At 33.3% G+C, this 19,866-nt stretch overlaps 3 protein-coding genes across 3 annotated transcripts; all 3 read right to left on the bottom strand.

Annotated features, from left to right (window-relative positions):
* Window positions 1–257: 257 nt before the first annotated feature.
* On the bottom strand, window positions 258–3,028 carry LOC113847924 (protein NUCLEAR FUSION DEFECTIVE 4-like). Its single transcript, XM_027477260.1, has 3 exons — window positions 2,461–3,028; window positions 1,477–2,381; window positions 258–1,091 (listed from the first exon to the last, which is right to left on the bottom strand). Exons 1-3 carry the CDS (start codon window positions 2,782–2,784, stop codon window positions 620–622), a joined length of 1,701 nt encoding a protein of 566 aa, XP_027333061.1. The 5' UTR covers window positions 2,785–3,028; the 3' UTR covers window positions 258–619.
* Window positions 3,029–5,936: 2,908 nt separating this feature from the next.
* On the bottom strand, window positions 5,937–8,288 carry LOC113852803. Its single transcript, XM_027483174.1, has one exon. The coding sequence runs from the start codon at window positions 8,204–8,206 to the stop codon at window positions 7,619–7,621; it is 588 nt and encodes a 195-aa protein (XP_027338975.1). The 5' UTR covers window positions 8,207–8,288; the 3' UTR covers window positions 5,937–7,618.
* Window positions 8,289–14,473: 6,185 nt separating this feature from the next.
* LOC113870805 lies at window positions 14,474–18,956 on the bottom strand. The gene is made up of 9 exons (XM_027507282.1): window positions 18,640–18,956; window positions 18,336–18,529; window positions 17,938–18,119; window positions 17,557–17,841; window positions 17,417–17,475; window positions 17,259–17,295; window positions 17,069–17,140; window positions 15,738–16,062; window positions 14,474–15,035 (listed from the first exon to the last, which is right to left on the bottom strand). Exons 1-9 carry the CDS (start codon window positions 18,755–18,757, stop codon window positions 14,691–14,693), a joined length of 1,617 nt encoding a protein of 538 aa, XP_027363083.1. The 5' UTR covers window positions 18,758–18,956; the 3' UTR covers window positions 14,474–14,690.
* Between the last annotated feature and the right edge of the window lie 910 nt (window positions 18,957–19,866).

Raw genomic sequence — 19,866 nt, forward strand, 5'->3', positions numbered from 1 at the left:
TTTTTATTGTATGTTGAAAAACACAATAGAAATTTATAAATTTTTTATAATAATTTTAAAAAAATATTATGTCATAGTTGCCACCATCACCCCTAATTGTTATCACCTCACCAGTGGACCAAATATTTTATTCAAACCTAACATCATGGCTATTCCTTATTAGCTAGAAGTGTCAAAGTGAAATTAAAGTTCAACTTACGATTATCATTCTACGATCTAATTCTTTGCAGAATCGAACATAAAAAGTTATAATTCTGAACTAATTATAATTTCCATATAATTGGAATTAAAATTCCAAAACACACACTAAATTAAGTTCAAATTTTCACTTTAGACTACATAATACAACATTATCCTTAGGTATGCAGATCACAACATATCACTTACCTAATCTTCTAACTCCCAGCAGCCAGTATCATCTTTAAGCCTAACACGAGAGCAAATGCAGGTATTCTCCATGTGAGATAACAAAATTTTGAATTTCATAATTGATGTCCAGCTGCATATACATCGCAGTAGCGGTAGACCAGAAGAAAATACCAGCACAACTGGCATAGAATAGACTTATGAAGTCCTCAGTTTTATTCATTGTTCAGCTTTACTACTTCTTTCAATGACTTTAAGATGTTTGAGGCAGCCTGAAAGAACCTCCGGCATAAAGCATTTGGTAAACGGGCTTAATTCTCAAAGTCAGGATAATGCTCAAGATGATGCCCACAGCACACACCCCAGCAAGAACAAAAAAGGTAAGCTTAAAGCAATTTGCACCCACACAGGAAGCAATAAGGCCTATACCATGCTGCTTTGCTGCCTCATTATCATATACATACCCTGCTAGCAGAGCTGAAAAAAGGAGTGCACCAATTGGATTCCCCAATGTCATGAAGTTGATCAATACGCCAAAGTGCTTCAAACCAAAAAGCTCAGAAACAGTGGGGATCATTACGGAAACTTGCACACCATAGGAGACACCAAGAAACGCAACTGCAGGATAAAGGGTTCCTTTGATAGCAAAGGCAAACAGAAGGTATACGACGAGCATAATTATCTGTGTGCAAGTCATCCAGACTGTCCTTGGGATCGTTTTTGACCTGTAAATTGTCAAGAGCTGGAATTACAATCCATCGAATCAATCAAAAGCAGAGAAGTTGGTACTCTGTCACACTAGTACATTACTGACATTCAACTCCACTACAAGCTAAACAGACTTGCAACCAGTTCAATGTGGGTTCGTAAGTTGAATTACAGTTTCAGAAGGATCCCTATTAACAAGATTCAGTTAAATATGAAAACTTTACTCTTCTATTAACTTCATTAATGCTCCAAACCCGTGTTCACAAAAAGATGATGTATGATTGTCAACAGCATATATGTATGCCAGTTACTCTGATTTCATCATATAATAACAAAAGAGGACAACAACAACCAAAGTCTTATCCTACTAGGTGTTACTCAGTATAAATAAATGTCACTCACCTGACAAAATGCTCTGAAACAACTCCTCCACCAAGCCTCCCCACAAAATTGCAAAAACTGAAAATGGAAAGCAAGGTGGTGGTATCTTCCTCGCCTTGTGCAATACCAATTTGGGCTAGATTATTGAGAACGGTAACACCAGTGCCAACACCAACAAAGAAAACAAAAAACAGTAACCAGAAATCAGCCTTTACTATAGCCTCAGTAAACTTAAAATCTTCCCCACGTTTAGGCCTTCTCTTCTTCTGCTTAACTGCTCCCTCACCCAAAGCAAGAAGCTCAGCCACCTCAGACAATTCATCCTGATCATAAAAACTCCCAAGCGTTCCAGCCGACGACGACGCCAGCAGCGGTTGCACATTCTCATCTTTGCCTTGAGTGAGCGAGTCGGAAGATCCAACTCTTTGCTCAGACGAGTCTGATTTGGAATCTTTCTTAGGACAGAGTGTCATCTTCACAGGGACGGCAAGTGGAGCCATGAGAAGAAGAATCATCACAGCCACCAAAACATACGAAACCGCCCCACTAAACGGCATTAAATTACCAAATATGGTAGTGGCAAGAAGATACACACCCAAAACCACACTAGAACCTTGAATAAACATAAAATGGTAACTCTCTGCAGGGTCATCACCGGTTGCAGGGTTACAAGGCCTAACAAGAAACATCATGCTGAAGCAAATAACAGGAATCCCAATTGCAAGAAGCAAGAGAAAGTTGGAAGAAGAATTATGAAGCACCAAACTATAAATTTCAGTAAAAACCGCAGCACTAAGCCCACCATAACCTTTCAAAATTCCCGCAACAGTGCCTCTACTAGCAGGGAAGTTTCTCATGTTGGTCACCAGAACCGCGGTGGTTAACCACGCGCTACTGTTAGCAGCAATAACAAGCGCGAACCATAGCTGCAAGGAAATCACAAAAATTTATAAAACAAGAGTTTGAGAAAACGACGTAGTTTAAAGGAAGTCGCAAAAGACGAACCAGTAAGTAAGGGAGGGAGTGAAGGGTGTCGCTGATAGCGAGCCAGAGAAGACCGTAACCGAGAAAGGAAGCGATGGAACCAACGAGAAGGATGAGCCAAGGAGGGAACTTGTTACAGGCAATGCCGGGAATCAAGCCAACGCTTTCGCCGATGTCGTTGGCGACACCGAGGAGAGTGACTTGGCGCTGGTTGAAACCCAAAACTGATTTCAAAGAGTGAGAGTAAAGAGGGAAAGTGAAAGTGTTTCCAGATGCAATCTGAACCCACACGGCGGCGCCTAGTCCCACCCACGGTGGCCTGCTACCTCCTTTCAGCCTCAACATTGTTTATGTGGAAAGGGTGCGTGCGGCGTGTGCACAACGAGGGTTTTGTTGGGTTGTGTTTGTGTGTAATGATTATTTTATAGAGAAAGTGATAAGTTAAGTGTCTGTGTGTGTGATTGGGGTAGAAAGAGAGAAAGGGAAAGGATCGAGTACTTGAGTTCATATGGATCGAGATGTTTCTCAGCTTAAACGTCGCCGGTTACCGTCCCCATCATCAATGCTTCAAGCCAAACACAGAATGATTACTCAGCTTTTTATTCGTTAGCTTTTCTTAACATTCAGTTCTTTTGCATTGGATTTACCTTTATCAAAATTGTAAACTTTTATTGCAAATCAACGCTTTATTATATTCAAGTTCTAAACTTTTGTTACATTAATGTTCATTTCTTTTATTTTAATTCTCAAAATATCTCTGTTGCAAGATTGTTGTCTAAAATGTGCTTATTCTTTTTATATATTAAGATGTCGCAGGAATTCTACATGTAATAGGAAAACTTCACTCGTTGATATAAGAAATTAATAGATATATTTATATTTAATGAAAAGGTGAGAAATGTTTAATTTTTATATCTTATGTATAAAAAAGTTATATTTTTAAAATGTAAAATAAAAAGAAAAACTCAACTGAGAAATCAATGTTAGACAAGTAAATTCATTGAAGATTATAAGTAAATAAATTGAAGAAAAAGACAGAGAACAAAAGCTACGAGTTCATCTCCCAAGAACAGATCTCTCCACCATTTTAGTTGCAAGTGTCCCACCAATCACAAAATATTAAAATCAGAGCCTTTTGTTTTTGGGTTGTAAACAAAAACACGACACGCAATGTCACTAAGCCAATTTAGTTCACACATGATTTGGTTTAGTATGGCTATGATTGTTATCCTTCAATTCATGAAAATAAGTTAAACGAAAGAAAATAAAATGATATAATTATTTATTTTAACTTTTTTTTTCAAATTAATGAAGGTATGACAAAATAATTAGTTATTTTATTTTATCATTCCTCATTTCATCTCATGTTATTTAATTACTATTAACTATCTGTTTGGTTTAAATTATTTTGAACTTTTGACAAGCAAAGCATTCAAGTTAGGAAAACATTATTATCAATAATTCTTTTATATAAATATATTAAGATAATTGTGAATTTTTAAAAATTTAACTCTCGACATATTTTTGAGTTAAAAGGAGCATTTTGTGCAATTAATTTCTATATTTATCAATTGGATGATAAAATGAAACTTTAGAACCGTAAAATAAGACTAGAGGATTCTATATTTATATTTTTTTTTCTTTTGTTTATTTTGATTGAAAGGAATTTTGAATTCCAAAGGAAATATATTTCGATTCCAGGAATTTACTTAAGTCAACAAACTTTGTTTGAAAATGACAATTAAAACCATATTTATCGATTATTTTATCAACATAGTTATACTACATAATTGGGGTTGGAATGATAAATTAACTCACTGAAAAAGATTTAAATAAAAAAAACTAAAATTAACTTGGAAACCAAAGAATAATTGAGCTAATAAAATTAATATTTGTCAAATGCACGTTTAGTTGAGTATGAAATTTATTAATTCGTTTGACTTGAGAAAAATTATGATAATAAATAAGTTTCACCCAAAATAAATATTGTGCAGAGTAACGTGTGACATCGCAATCATTCTTTAAAAAGGAAAAAAGAAAAATGCCAGATAGGAAGAAAAATTACTATGTAGTTATGCTTCAATAAATGAACTTTATATATCAATTCATATATAAAATTCATTATGATTACATCTTATTGTCATCCTCTACAATTAAATAATGCTGTAAAATATATTTAAGAATATTTGATATTCATGTAATAATTTTTTTAATTAATTAATGTAAACTTTCTGCCATTAAGTAAGTAGATTAATTGTTAAAGCTTAACCTATACAAAATTATATAAAAATATTATATTATTTATATAAATATTTTAATACTCTTTTTAACTCATTCAAATAAATAAAAAAATATTTTTATCCCATTGTTTGTTCTATTCATTCCAAACCGCATATCATTTGTATTTTATTTCCTTTCCACTTCTATCCTTCCTATTTTGTTCACTCTATATCATTTATCTCTATTTTGTGCAAGCTAATCAGTATTTAAAATTTTATAAGAATAATTATATGCTCAACTCAGTTGTTAATTTTGTTTATATTCTGTATTATTTCCCATTTTGGGTGTTTGTTCTTCATAGAAGACAAGGTACAATTATAGCTTAGAAAAAAAAAAAAAAAGCCAGAACAGATTTTATAAGCTTGAAAAAATTGATAGAAAAAGAAATATTATTTTTGAAAGAGATTAAGTGAAATGACATATTTAATTTGCAAACATGTTAAAAATTAAAATATAAAATGAGATAATGAATTTTTTTATTGAAGAACATGAAATTTAAAATAGTCTCTCTTTACAATAAAATAGAAAATTATTCTTCTTAGTTGGAAAATATTAATGACCCTTTTTTTTCAGGTTTTGGGCCATGTCAATATGAAAGCCTGTTTTATATATCCAATGGATGAACTTTAGATTGGATCTATATAGGCCCGAAAAAGTGGGATCTTGGGTTTTTTTTTCTTAGAAGTGTTTCTAAGGTTCTTTTATTCTTGCAATTCTAATGTTTTAATATAAGTTCTACATGGGCTGCCCCTAAGAAAGCCCAACATAAACATGTTCATGCAATTATAAGTTGTGTTTAACCTCAAGCTTGGATGCTTAATCTATTGTATATTTATTGTGCATTGTTATGATGTTTTTCATATTTAGCATCTTTAATCTCAAGACAAAATAACAATAAAAATCTTTCAATTCTTCATGGCATGGAATCATCATCACCTTTCATATTTTTGGCTAGGTCTATTGAATTTCAAAATTTTTAATTTGGTGATGAGAACACTACTAATACAGTAACTAAAACAAAACTCCCAAGACAGAGTCCACCAAATATTGTGAATGTGAAAGATGATCCAATCATATACAAATAATGTATACTTCCCTATTCAGAGAAGGCATATCATTGAATCAACAAAACCATGGTCTCTAAAACCAGTTGCTCAGCTAAGGGACAAAACAATGGATTCCTTTAGAGTCATTGCCAACTCATACACATTATGAACACTAACTGCTTGGACGCAAAAGTCCAATTTTCTTATCCTTATCTCTTATTCTGAGAGAGAAATTAATAGTTATCACATAAAATTCAAATAAGCTACCGTCAAATAAAATGTAATATCATTTTTTAACGATATAATTATTTTAAGCATTTTAATTAATTCAACTTTAGGCCTCCTAATATAATTGCCTTTTAGTACTCTCTATTCTGCGCAAACTAGGGAAGAACGTGAGACCAAAAGCACCACCACGTAGTCATTCAAATAATAAGCATTCCATATATAAGATAGAGACATAGACATTCACATGATCTTGTCACAGACGTAACCCTTGAATTCCACGACCACTGTTTTCTTAAACTTCCGTAAATTATCCGTTGTACACAAATTTCACATATTAATTAAGCTTTTCAAATATGTTTATCCTTTTTTCCCATAAAATTTTTAATAGAATAAAAGTATTTGGAAAATTTATGTGCACCTAGTGTTCTTACCAGTAGTCTATTTATATGTAGCACTAAAATTGAGTGAGTCGCACACAAAACAATTCACACAGTCATGGGATTATTTTTGCCATCGTGAATCTCCTTAATAGTTAAATATTTTGGAACTTCTGGTGTAACTTGTGAGAGACACGAGCCAGTGCATTTGGGCACCAAAAGAATCAGTGTTACGAGTACATGGTGATTTGAGATTCAGTATATTGATTCAAAACAATTTCAAATTTACATGTTCGGTTTGGGAAATAGAAAGAAAACCTTTCTCCAATAGTAGTAGTTTACCTACATTTATGTTACTTTAATCTAATGATTCCTCTCTTAACCAAAACAACATAAAAATTTTAGGGCATGTCTCGTTCTGCGTCAAGCAAAGCAGCTTAGTAAATTAGTAGCATCCAAACAAGTGCTTAAAAAAAGACAAATAAAATTGAAGAAAAATAGTTGTTCGGTCCTTCTGGTTGAATGGAAATTATGTCATACATTTAAGATCACTTTGTTGTCAAGGTAAATCAAGCTTTCAAACTCATCAACCCATACACTGTGCTATGGTGAAGACTACTGATACAAGTTCCCCATAATTTTTCTATTGAAGAATTTTTTTTATAAGATTTAATATGAATTTTTTTCATTACAGTATCTTATTCTCTAGGTGTATTGGAGAGTTGAATAACTGTGTATTAAGAAATAATTTATAATTTTATTGATAAAAAAAGGATTGAAAATTTATCTGTACAAGAATTGTAAAATACAAAAAAATAAAAATAAAAAATGTTAACTGTTGGTGAACATAAATAAGAGACTGGTATAAGAGCTAGTAGTGGGGTATATTGGTAATTAAATCAGTGAGATTCTGAAGCAAGGAAAAGGAGAAACAATTGAAGAAAAGTTTTGGCATTTGGAGTCAAAATTATACTCTGATTTTGGAGTGAGGACTAACGATGTACGGATTTTTAACAAAATTGTTTCGATGAAATTATGTGCTGAACTTCAAGCATCGCCATCAATGGCGGCCACTAATATTTCCTCTGTACTATATTTTATATCCTAATTAATTCTAAACTATATACACACACAAAGAACGAAGCATATCCACAGTCTTCGATGGATTTCAATTCTAGAAGTAACCAAAAAACTAATCCGTTCCGAATCGAATCCGCCACAGTCCACGGTGGTTTTTGTTCGGCTCATTCACGGTTCTTCTTCAACTTTGGACATGATGGAGAGTCTGCTCGGTCGAGAACGGAAGTCGCTGCGGCGGCGCTGCTGGTGCGACGAAGGCCGGATCAGCGTCGCCAAGGCTCTCTTCACGATGTCGCCTTCCACGCCACCGATTCTCACGAGCGAGTTCGTCATCGCCGACCGCCGTGCGTTCAGCCGGTTCGGCGAGTACTGCGGCCCCATCGCCGTGCGAGAGCCGAAGTTTTTGTGGAGGCTGCACCGGAACGAGCCGGGATGCGTCGTCGGCGAGCACATGCAGGTCCGTTTCTGGTGGTGGCTCTGCCGTTTGATCGCACGGCTATTGACGGCGCCGGAGACGGATATGGAATGGTTCGGAGAAACGGAACCGCACCGGACGGAAGGAACCGAACCGGAAGAACCGCGGAGATTGACACGTGTGGGAGAAGTGGAACGGTGGAATAAGGTGGTTGAGTGAGTGAAGGTTGAAGTTGAAGATGCGAAGCCGGTGGAAGAATACGATCGGGAATTGTAAAATCTGCCGGCCGGCGAGAGTGACCGGAGAACAGGTCCACTTGATTTTCTAGAAGCTGCGGCCATTTTAGAGAGAGAGAGAGAGTGAAAAACGAGGGAAAGTGTTGCGTCTTGGATTTTCTCCAAAGCGAAGGGATCGACCCTTTGGCTTAGCAAACCTTTCTTCCCTCCAACAATGTATATATAGCAATTTCGTTCGTCATTTTGTGATTTGGGTTTAACTTTATATATGTATATAATATTCGCTCCTCACCCAACTTTCTGGTTATTATTACACTTAACACGTTAATTAATTGTTATAATTTATTTTATTTTAAATTTAAGTCTTAATAAATGCAGTGTTAAATATTTATATGCATTGGGTAATACTGTGATCCAAGGGGCATCAATTCTACGATAACAAAACTGTGGGCTTGCCCACCGATGAACAAAAGCATTGTTGAAATGCTTATTAATTAGTGCGATGATGATGATGGGGTCACACAAGAAAAAGACTCATGTCAGGCTATGTTAGCCATCTGCTTTTGAGACTTAAAGTGTCGTTCGAGTCATATACCATTCTTTCGCTTTGGAAGATTCTCCATTGGAAAAACTTAACTAGAAAACAAGAACGACACGTAGTGCCCATGCAAGTGTGACTGTGTTGCTTTGAAATTGTAGTCTTCTAACTTAAAAACGTGTTATGGATGGATCTTTGAGCTATTGAAATTAATATACGTAGATAGATATCTTCCACTGTTGTTCGATAAAAAATTATTAATATTGCTGCCCGGGCTGCCAAGTTGAATCTTGCTACGTTACCTTCATCTTGTAAATTAAATCATATATAATGAGTATACTCTTTTTCACGCATTCTAAATTATCGATTAAAATTTATTTAAATAAATAAATAAACTACAACAACTGTAGCAGTAACACTCGGCAAAACTAAGAAAATATGTTTTGAGATAAAATTAAATTGGAACACATTCACAGAGGAATCAAACTTAATGTTGTGGTTTACTCATTTCCATTGTAATTCATATTGTAAACAAGTGATGAAGAGAATGGTAGAAGTGGGAGAAGAAGGTTAGTCAGAACAAAGATCAGTTAAGAAGATGATGAAATTATAAATGAAAAATAATTTAAACTAATTATCTATCAATAATGACATGTAAAAAGGTCTATTTAATTAACACTTAAAATACCACATTAATACAACTTTTTTTTTTTTTAATTTAAAAGACTATTTTGATGGCTCATCCAAAAAATAGAGATTAACATTATAATTTTTTCAATTATAAACTATAAAATATATATACATTTAGAAACAATAAGTGCTTCAGTAGTTTAACTATTTAGAAAAGTTCTTATAAAAATATATAAATAATGTGATTTGGGAGACAGTAAGACTTCAAATCAAGCATTTCAGTCAGTCCTACGCTTCACAAACTGCATAAGCTTCCATGGAGAAGTTTTGATTGAGTGAAAATCAAAGAAAACTAATTAAAGTTCCCTCCAAATTATTTTAAAACCTGTCATTCACACCAAGCTAACAATTAAAGAAAAAAAAAATGGCATTCTATAAAATCGTTCAACTGAAGTCTAGATATTTAAGCAGATTGAAAGGAGATGCTTGTTGAGCCAAGTTTGCTTGCGTAATTGGGTAGTGACTGATCAATTATTGTGTTTAGGTTCTCTGTATTACACCCCATGAGTGATGCGTCGTCCACTTTCAATACCAAACTAAAATGACCAATCATTGTTTGTGCTTTAGAACCAAATGAAAACCAAATCCACGACCATATATACCATACACATGTACATGATTCTCAACACCATGAGCTGATATTGCGTGCTATGATCTGCAGATGACTTCTTTTCTGCAAAGAAAATTGCTCCAATCTTGTCGCGGAATGATCATTTATTTTACATTATCGCGGAATAATAAAAAACTAAAGGACACACACCCTTTATATATATATATAATTCCCCTCTACACTGAATAAATGTTCGGCAGCACTACTGCTCCATTATTGATCATTTTGATTGTTTATATAGTTGATCAATAATCGAAGCTTTAGTTCACGCCTCATTATTAATTGTTGAGCTATCTAGATACAAAGTAACAGAATGTCCACCCAATTTAAATATTGACACATATCAAATATAAATATTTTGTTAGATTTCCACGACCACCTTTATCAAATATTAACAAATTAAATTGGCAAATTATTTCATGTCAATTGAAAAACCACAAGACTATAAATGAAAAGCACCATTTATCTCTCTCCCACGTAGATAAAATTAAAAGCATAATTTTAAAGCACCATATACCCACTATGACCCAGAAGAACCGTCAAATGTCATGAGTTTCAAAGAAACGAGGTAGGAGTTATTTTCTACGAATAAAAATTGTTTTAAAGATTAAGAGTAAAAAATATAAAAATATATTAGTAAGTAACTTCTAATAAGGTAAAAGCCGTTTGGATTAGGTTTTTTAAAAATTAACTTTCAAAAATTATAATTTTTTTTATCAAACAACTTTCCTAGCTTGTTGACCAAAAAAGTAAGTTCCTGATAAACTAGGAATTATATTATCAAATACAATCTAAAACTCGGAGTAAACACTCTTTAAAAATACTCATAATGCAAGTTGGCATATCAGGATCCAAAATGAAAACCATAACAAGCATAACATTATCTTGGATCTCATCTAAATTTTGTAAGTGATGTGGTTCTCATTTTATCTTAGGTGAATATTTATACATTTTTTTATATTTTCTTGTGCGTGAAAAGAATAATCATGAAGGCGCTTCTACGTTCATATAAATAATAGAAATGTGTCACTGTTTAGAATTGAAAATCACTTTGTCTAAAGGAAAGTAAATTAGGCAAATAAATTTTTAACCAATATTGTTAGTTGACTTGTCCATTTAAATACTAATTCATAGTTGAGATCTTATCAACCATGCACGACATTACCAATATGAGCCATTTTTATATAAATATCTCTTAAATCTGCCAGTTACGATCACCGTTTTGTTTCGCTTTGTTTTTACTCTTTTTCTCTTGATAGAATCATTCTTTTGTTAATTGATTCAGTAGGTAACGTGTTAATGTAAAAAATTTCATTTGAAGCAAACATCAGAGACAATTATTTAAACAATTCGCCAACAGAACTGGAAGGCTTTTATGTCGGAGAGACAAAATGAAAGAAGCTCACATGGCATGGCTAGGTCTTAGGTGGTTAGAGATTTCTTTCTTAGGTTGTTGTAATAATTTTGTAATGTGTCAAGAAAAAGAGACAGAGCGACGAATTAATCAACGTGCTCAGCAGTATTATGATGAATGACACATTGCCAACCCCTTTTTTCTTTCTTAATTTATTTTCTCTTCTCTTTCTCCCATTGTATTTTTTCTATCAAATATTTTCTTTCTTTCTGAAAGTAATTTATCATCGTCTTATAAATTATGTAATGTATTTTATTATTTATGTAAAATTTTATTGAATAATTTTTTAAATTTATTCAAATAAATTTTAGTATCAAGCTTATCATATAATATAAGAAGTAGTTAATTAAATTAATCATCGCTAAATGGTTTCTTTTGCGAGAGATATAAGTCATGATCATGGATGAAGATAAAAAGTTTGCAGCAGTCCATTTTATCCCAAGTAATATACTTGCAATTGAAATTATGGTAGATATTTTCAGTGAGCTACTAGGATCGTAGGCATAAATTTGCTCCTCAATCTCTCTTCTAACAAAAACAAATTGTAATTAATGACACTCATAATAGCAGCAGAAGATTTTCATTTCCTGAGAAAGAAAAATTGTTTCTTTTCACAAAAGTTGGACAACAAAAAGTTATTTTTGTATTTTTAAGATATTTATTCATATATATATATATATAGAAACGTAAGTGAAAGAATGAGAAAATTGTATTCAAAATATTACATATGACCTCAATTTTTTAATTCAAATAATGAACCTGCTTCAGAAATTACATGGAACTATTGTGCATTGCAAAACAAGTGAAATTCAAATAAACATGTCACCAGAAACAACATATCCTCTACAAAATCTACTTTTTCCTCCATTAGAAACTAAGAATCAAAACTGTGATTTGGACTATAACACTGCATTTTCAAAATCTTTTATGTACAGATATCCTCACAAACACTCTTTCTTACCCCTCAGTGAAAGGGGGCGGCAAAAGAAAAGAAAAAGAAACAAGAGATTCTCTTTTTTACACATACAACAGCAAACAGAAGAAGACCAAAGAACTATTTGTGATCAAGAGACTGCAACTGCATCATTGTTACTATTCATCAAACAAAATCAAGTAGGCTTTGGTTGGAAATTATTCCTCCTATGAAGATCATGGCTAGAGGGCTTAATAACTTGTAGGAGAAATGCCTTCAAAGAATTGTCTTTGGCAGCCATAGAAGACTCCAGATGATGGTAGTTTTTGGAGGGGTTCCTAGGCACAGCTCGGTGTGGCTTCTTGTGTAGGCTGCACCTGAAGGACCCAGGATGTGTGGTGGGAGAGCACAAGCATACACGTGGTGATGGTGGGTTTGTGTGGGAATTGAACTTTGAAATTGAAGGAACACTTCTTGAGGCCATAGAACTATAGTTCAAGCCCCAAGAGACAATGGTGTTTGAAACGTGTGATTCTCTCTTTGGAATGTTTTTAGGCTTAACTAATGGGAACTTAAAGTTGAAGCCTTTGAAATTTTTATATTTCGTCGTAAGTACATAGATGACCTTGTGTTTTAGTGGGAATTGCTAGTAAGCTAGTGGGTTGCTTAAGTAATTTAGAGGAGATTATTTGGCCTTGAGTGTGTTTACCAATATGTCCTTTGGGAGAACAACTTTGTGGAAGGGCAAGTGATTATTTTGCTTATAAATAATCAAGTCTTTTAGATTAAGACGTGGAAGTGAAGGTGGATGGTCTAATCATAAAGCAAGTTAATCTAGTATGCATCCATGGTCGAATGAAGTAAGCTTTTGGGTCAAAAGTGGATTTCTGATTTTTTTTTCCCCAGAAGAATGGGTCCAATTGATTCACATTAAGCTTTCATGGGGTCATCTTTATCCTTCTATATTTATTATTGTTGCCTTGTTGGGTACCTTTCAGTCAATGGAACATTAGCACCTGTAAGATTTAAATATGATAAGAATAAAGAGCATGAATGCTTTACCGAATTCCAATGTACTCAAAAAAACGAAAAAGAAAATATTTCACTATCATAGAATCAAAGAATGAAAGCACAAACGTACACCAAAACAGAAAATATTCACGGTTCTTGAATTGATGAATGAATCAAATAGCAACCTTAGCCTGAGTGGTCCACGGAGTTGGCCAGCTACCAGTATTTCTACTGTATTGAGTCCATCAATTGAAAACTTATGATCTGACTCCTCTATATTATAATTCTTTAAGAGAATAAAGCATAATTATAATGATAAATTAAAATAACATAATTGAGATTATAATTAAACATATGTATATATACAATAAATTATATAATCTTTATAGGAAAACATAAGCTTCAACCATTTAATTTTGAAAACTTTGCCGTGCACCTCCCCAACTGTATGAAAAAGCAAATTGTAATAGGCTTTGTCTAATGTAAGAGATCTACGCAGTAAGAATACGATTTGTTGTTTAAAGGTACGCATCAAATAACAGATAAACTCACACTTAGATACATTATTTTTATTATAGATAAATAACTAATAATAGTAAAATTTTATTAAAAAATATTTATTAGATTTTTATAATTTTATATTTTTCATAAAAAAAATTTATTTATAAAAGCTTAAACTCAACTCTAAAGACTGATTAACAAAACTCTAATTCTATTCTCACAATAAATTTTATAACAATAAATATCTCTTTCCCTCATTACTCATCTTATCAGTACTCTTCCTATATTTATTTTATAAAAGAAAATTGTAGATCTATATGTTTTGTAGACCCACCTAAACAGAGAAAAAGATAGAAGTAAAAAATAATAAATGCGATATGTAATATGATTTGATATGATAAAAATAAATAAATAAATAAATTAAAATGTTAAATAGATATAAATAGTTATGGGCATTTAAAAACCAGAATTGGAATTTCCACACTTTCAACTTCAAGTCAATGCGAGAGATAAATCATCAATCTGACGATCGATAAAGGAAGGATTTTATAGAACTTATTTAGACATGAATATTTATTTAATAAATTTTAACTTATTTTGATGATTTTCATACTCAAATTCTCCATAAATAATGTTTTGGCTACATTCAACAAAACTCATCAGAACGAACTCGAATCAAACAATGTCAGTGTCGTAGAGCAGATAAAAAATGATATAAAAACACACCAACAATACTATCTTCCACGAACACAAATTACTTTAATACATCTACCTCAAGTATAGGTAATTAATATGATAAATAACTTTACATCACATAGAATAAGAGACCCACCCAATATGGAATAAAATCTAACTCAAATGTACATGAGAACCATATCGTACCTAATGTAGTTTTAAGTCATAACAACACACTTAACCGGCAATGAACTGTTTAGTATAAACACGGTGCCGCCGCTCTCTTGCATAGATGACCCAAAAGATCAAAGACAGCATAACACCAGCAGATACCAAAACTAATCCAACATAAATCAACTGACTATTCCTCTGCAGACCAGGACAATAATTGTTGCTGATGTCTGTGAATGTTTTCCTCACAAAAGTGCAGTCTTGTAAATCAACCAAGAATGGCCCATAATGATACAAGCCATAACTTATGTTCACTGCAGCTTCCATTTGGCCATAAATGGTTGGTGTCATTCGACCCGGCGTCTTACAAATGCCTGATGAAGAAACTTCACATGTATACTTCTTCCATACCTGCCAAATGTGATGCCAAATTATGGGCAAAAAACATGGAACAGCAAACCGATTCAAAATTTTAAAGCTTTTGAGCCTGATGAGTGATCGTTCAATGCTGGAAATTACATATTTATGAATGTCTGATTTATCTACAACTTTATATGCATAATCAACATAAGTATACCACCTTATTTAACATTTGGATTGATGATATTGAATGTTTCTACAGAGTTATTAAGTGAAGTAATTCTTATTAGAGTTACTTCTGAAGTAACTTGATTCCCGTCCTATATATATAAATGTAACATTTTGGCTCTTAAGCTAGTAGTTCACCTACACAAGAAAAGTGAAACATCTCAACTGTTAATGAGAAAACTAAGTGAGGTTATAACAAATCCATGATTTGTTATGCATATGGATGTAACATCAACCATTAACCTTCTCATCAAGATTAAGGAGTTCCGTACTTTTCCCTTTGAAGTTACTCCTCAAGGAGCTGAATCCCTTCCCTCTCTCTACCCCAACCCTTTTTTCTCTTTAGGTCCTAAGATAGAATCTTGACTTTTCACAACCTTGGTTTGGATAGAAATGAAACAGTATAATTTTAGCTAGAAAAAAAAAAGTGAAAAAGAAAAGGAGGGACCTGGCAAGAAGATGTCAGGCTAGGCTTTTCTTTCCTGGGTATAGATTTACTTTTCAAAATCTTAAATAGTTCCTTACCTCTGTAGCATTATCCAATGGAACTTCCCCAGGAGCACAAGACCGACTTGTGAAACCAGGGTGAAATGGATTACACAGAAGAGGCATTAAAGGGCCTGATTGATTGTAATACAGTGGTCCTGCGGCAGCTGGGAAATTTCTATTTGTGACATTGGAAATGATCTTGTCAACCAAATTGACAAGTTGGTATGTCACATCCTTGGTTCGTAACAAGGTTTCCTGAGCAGTTGCATTATCCACACATGGAAGAATTTCATCCAAGGCAGTATGCGCAGTAGGGTTCTGCACCCACTGATCCATGGCAACACATGTATCTGCAACAACGCTGGTACAAATATGCAATAAATTTTTGTTATATATACATGCACATAAGTGATTATAGAAGCAATGGACTTCAAATGATGTTGAGATGGGTGATTAAAATGAGTACTCGAGTATTTAACAAATTGAAAATCTTCAGAGTACTAAACAAAACAATAGCAAAGCATTCGAAGAGTAATTTTAATGGGGCCAAAACACAACAATATCCACATGTCCCATATAACGATGACAAGGCCAGTAGACAGATTAAAAAACATATATGACAATGTACTCAATAATATCCCACCTTTTGTTTCAGATATTTTGAAAATTTTAACAAGAACCATACAATTCCAGATATCACAACCAAAGCATGCAGTCATGATAAACGATTAATTTCATTCTATTTAATTTCTATATTGATTTAAAAGAAATGAATAATTAACTTCAGGATCTAGAGTTTCAATTAATTCTTTCTTACAGCTTCAACTTCTTATATTCCTCAAAAATAAAATCTGCTTTTCAAAGTACATAAAGCAATCCAACTAAGCATTCTGTTAAGCATAAATCAGATGAGAAGACAAAATAATCTAAACCAAAAGGTCGTGTTACAACAATAGTGTTCATCAATGGTTCCCTTTTCTTTGGATGCGCACTGATGGTTCTTAGCATTGCAAAGCTTTTCAATTTCCATATATTTCACAATGAATGCGTTCCCTACTTAACAAACAAAACAAAGAGGAAAGACCAGTGATGATTTCATAGTACAAAAGGCTTAAAAGTAAGTTACAACTCATAGTTGCACATTTTTGTTTAATCATTCTTCACAAAGGCACCATCAAGGCTCCCAATCAGCAGTCAGAACCAAACCCCCAGACTGCTAAACATCAAAACAAGAGGCCTAAGATTTGTCTATGAAAAGGTGAAAAACAAAGTAACTCATAATAGACGAGATAACAAAGCAACAACAATGGCATTAAGGAGAAAAATAAAAATTCTAATATTAATTCTACGAGAAGACATGTACTTACTTGTGCAGAAAAAGAAATACACCACAAAGTATAAATGTGCCAGCAACAAGAAACCACCCAACGAGTACCAAGCTGCAGCAATTGAAAACACATGATTTAATGAATTAACATTTACCAGGACAAATCTTAAAGAGTTAAGAAGTTCAGAAGTAATAAAGATATAAAATATGGCTTAATTAATTTAACTTACAAGTATACAAGACCTTGCAGCCCAAATATCGAAAATACTGCAGAATGTTTTAGCCACAAAGCACAGGCAAATCAGACAATTAACAATTACAGTCAACTTTACCATAGAGCAAGAAAATCAAAACAGGTATTATTAAAAGAAAAAGAAAACGAACATACAGAATCCAAGAAATGCAAGAAAGAGCATAACAGCAGCAAGAATAACCAGAGCCAATCTCCTACAGTGCACAACAGATAATTGTTAGCGAAAAAGACAATTCAAAAGCTCTACTCAAACCAATATTTTAAATTGTACTCACATTCCATCTAGGCCTTCTTTTATTTTCTCTGAATTATCTTTCGTCTTGCTGGAAAGTTCCACAGCAGAAGAATTTATCTTAGTCTGAACCTCGTCAATGTTCGACTGAACATCAGACGGCAGAAAAACGGCATCGACTCCAATCTTCTTAGCTGCATCAAGATAATCTGACACGTTCCTGAGGTTTTCAGCAGTGAAGTCAGCCTGACTCACCACATATTCCAGTGTGTTTGTGGTGCTCCCATGAAACTTCCCCTGAGCAGTGTAAAGGAGAATACATCCAACTCTAGCACAATCAAGCACACATAGTTAGAGAACTTCATGAAACAAGCATGGCACAATGGATTATTAGTTTCTGAGAGAAAGAGATAGATAGAGATACATTGCTGCAAGGGTGAAGAGAACGAGGAGGATCAAGGACAAAGCATAGGCCAAACGAGAATAACCATATGGCTCTCTAGGGCAACAACAGTAACACAAGCAGATTAAGGATAAACTAAGCCCAAAAAGCACGAACCACACTGCAGCAACAACAAAGAAGGGAACCGCAGTAAAAACAACCGACTGCACCAAAAGACAACACCACCAAGTCAGCCAAACATTAATATTCCCAACCAGTCCAAACAGCATCACAACATCAACAACATAAATGAAAACTAAAGAAAAAGGGAACTACCCAATAAAAAAGTTTACAACCAAAAGACTAATTACACGTTAAAAACATAACTTTTGAAAAAAGAAAAAGTTATCAGGGTTTATAGAAGTTAGATGGGAACTGACAGCAATGTAATGGCGATTGCTGATATTCCAACCCCCAGTGTAACGGTTAAAATTGTCAAGAGGGTCCTTCCTAGTGGTTCTCTTCTGAGCCAATATCAGAGACGTGTTGGGCGTGGCATCCTCAGCCATGGATCTCCTCGTCTTCCAAGGTAGCACCTTGTCATAACCTCTCTCACCAACAACCTCAAAATCATCTAAAAAACAAAACCCAGAAGATAAAAACAAAAATAGAACACACCCATTTCAGAAAAATCAAAACTTTGGTGAAGGAAAAGAAGAAACAAAAGCAAGAGAAAAAAGCAACCTGGAATGCGTAAGGAATGGAAAGGAGAGGGTTGTGCAGGTGTAGAGAGAGAGAAAAAAGACAGAGAGAAGAGAAGGAGGGAGAGTAAAAGAGAGGGGTGTGGGGTGAAGCATGGCATAATGTTGGTTTAGGAACGAAGGGTGTATGGTTTATGTTTTTTTCTGCGGTTTCCCCAGAGCTTCTGGTTGAGCAGAGAAACGCAGAGGAAGAGAGTGGGTGGGAGAAGGTGAAGGAGAAAGAGAAAGAGTGTTTGTGTGGGGGAGAAGTTTGGTTCCTTATTTTGGGATGAGATCTTCGGCATTTCTCATCTTTACAGTTCCGAAAGAGACACTCCATGTTTGTATTTGTAGGCCCTTCCCCATAGCTTTTGTCTGTATTTTTAGCATATGACCAAAATGCCCTTTCCTTTTACCTCGTTAATTTTTATGAAAAAATTACTCTTCAAATTATTATATAATTTTTATTCACTAAAAGTGTTATCAAAGGCTTTATAACGAACAAATGTTGTCAACATATATTCCAACTTCTTGTGTATGATAAGGTAATTATAAATACGAAAGTACTTCTAAAAATGCATTTAATTTTTTTTTATAAGACTAAATTTACATCATACTTCTATTTAAATTCTTATTTATTTAATTTAGTTATATATGTGATTACGAGTGACTTATAAAAACTATTTTTAAATACATATTTTACGTGGACAACATAGTCATGGTTGAAAAAAAAATTAACTATATTTAAATTATGAAGATACATTTTGAAATTTAAAAATTCTCTTTTTAGTAAAAGTATTACGATTTTTAACCTTTAAGTATTAGAATCAATTATACAAAATAATAAAAATATTATAATAGAATAAAAGCTGAGCGATATTTAGGCGTTTTAAGGAAAACAATTTGTATATATGCTTTAGTGGTTTTTACGTTTGGCTTTCTAAATATACGAATTATTCCCTCGTGTTTGGAGAGTGTTTACTCTCATTAATATATTTATTTTTATTTGTATATGGCTTTCTAAATTATTAGTTTCATTAATAAAGAAAAATATTTTATTTTCAATCATTAACATGCTTGATTTTAAAAAAAAAAAAACTTTTTCCTCTTATTTTATACCATTCAATAATAAGTTCACCTTTATCTGTTGACTTTTTAAATTGTTTGCTAATAAAAAGAATAAATTTGTTAAATGGTAAAAAAAAATAGAACAAATAAAACAAATAAAGAA

Source organism: Abrus precatorius, unplaced genomic scaffold (genome assembly GCF_003935025.1).
Source record: "Abrus precatorius isolate BTA unplaced genomic scaffold, Abrus_2018 Scaffold10, whole genome shotgun sequence".
Taxonomy (NCBI): domain Eukaryota; kingdom Viridiplantae; phylum Streptophyta; class Magnoliopsida; order Fabales; family Fabaceae; genus Abrus; species Abrus precatorius.

What these genes read in the sequence shown, in the direction of transcription:
- LOC113847924 (XM_027477260.1), bottom strand. Translation starts at nt 2,784, where the DNA reads ATGTTGAGGCTGAAAGGAGGTAGCAGGCCACCGTGGGTGGGACTAGGC. An exon ending in ACTCCCTCCCTTACTTACTG is followed by an intron (nt 2,382 to 2,460) that starts GTTCGTCTTTTG and finishes ATTTCCTTGCAG; the next exon opens with CTATGGTTCGCGCTTGTTAT. An exon ending in GTTTCAGAGCATTTTGTCAG is followed by an intron (nt 1,092 to 1,476) that starts GTGAGTGACATT and finishes GACAATTTACAG; the next exon opens with GTCAAAAACGATCCCAAGGA.
- LOC113852803 (XM_027483174.1), bottom strand. Translation starts at nt 8,206, where the DNA reads ATGGCCGCAGCTTCTAGAAAATCAAGTGGACCTGTTCTCCGGTCACTC.
- LOC113870805 (XM_027507282.1), bottom strand. Translation starts at nt 18,757, where the DNA reads ATGCCATGCTTCACCCCACACCCCTCTCTTTTACTCTCCCTCCTTCTC. An exon ending in TCTTGCATTTCTTGGATTCT is followed by an intron (nt 17,296 to 17,416) that starts GTATGTTCGTTT and finishes AACATTCTGCAG; the next exon opens with TATTTTCGATATTTGGGCTG. An exon ending in GTATTTCTTTTTCTGCACAA is followed by an intron (nt 16,063 to 17,068) that starts GTAAGTACATGT and finishes TATTTGTACCAG; the next exon opens with CGTTGTTGCAGATACATGTG.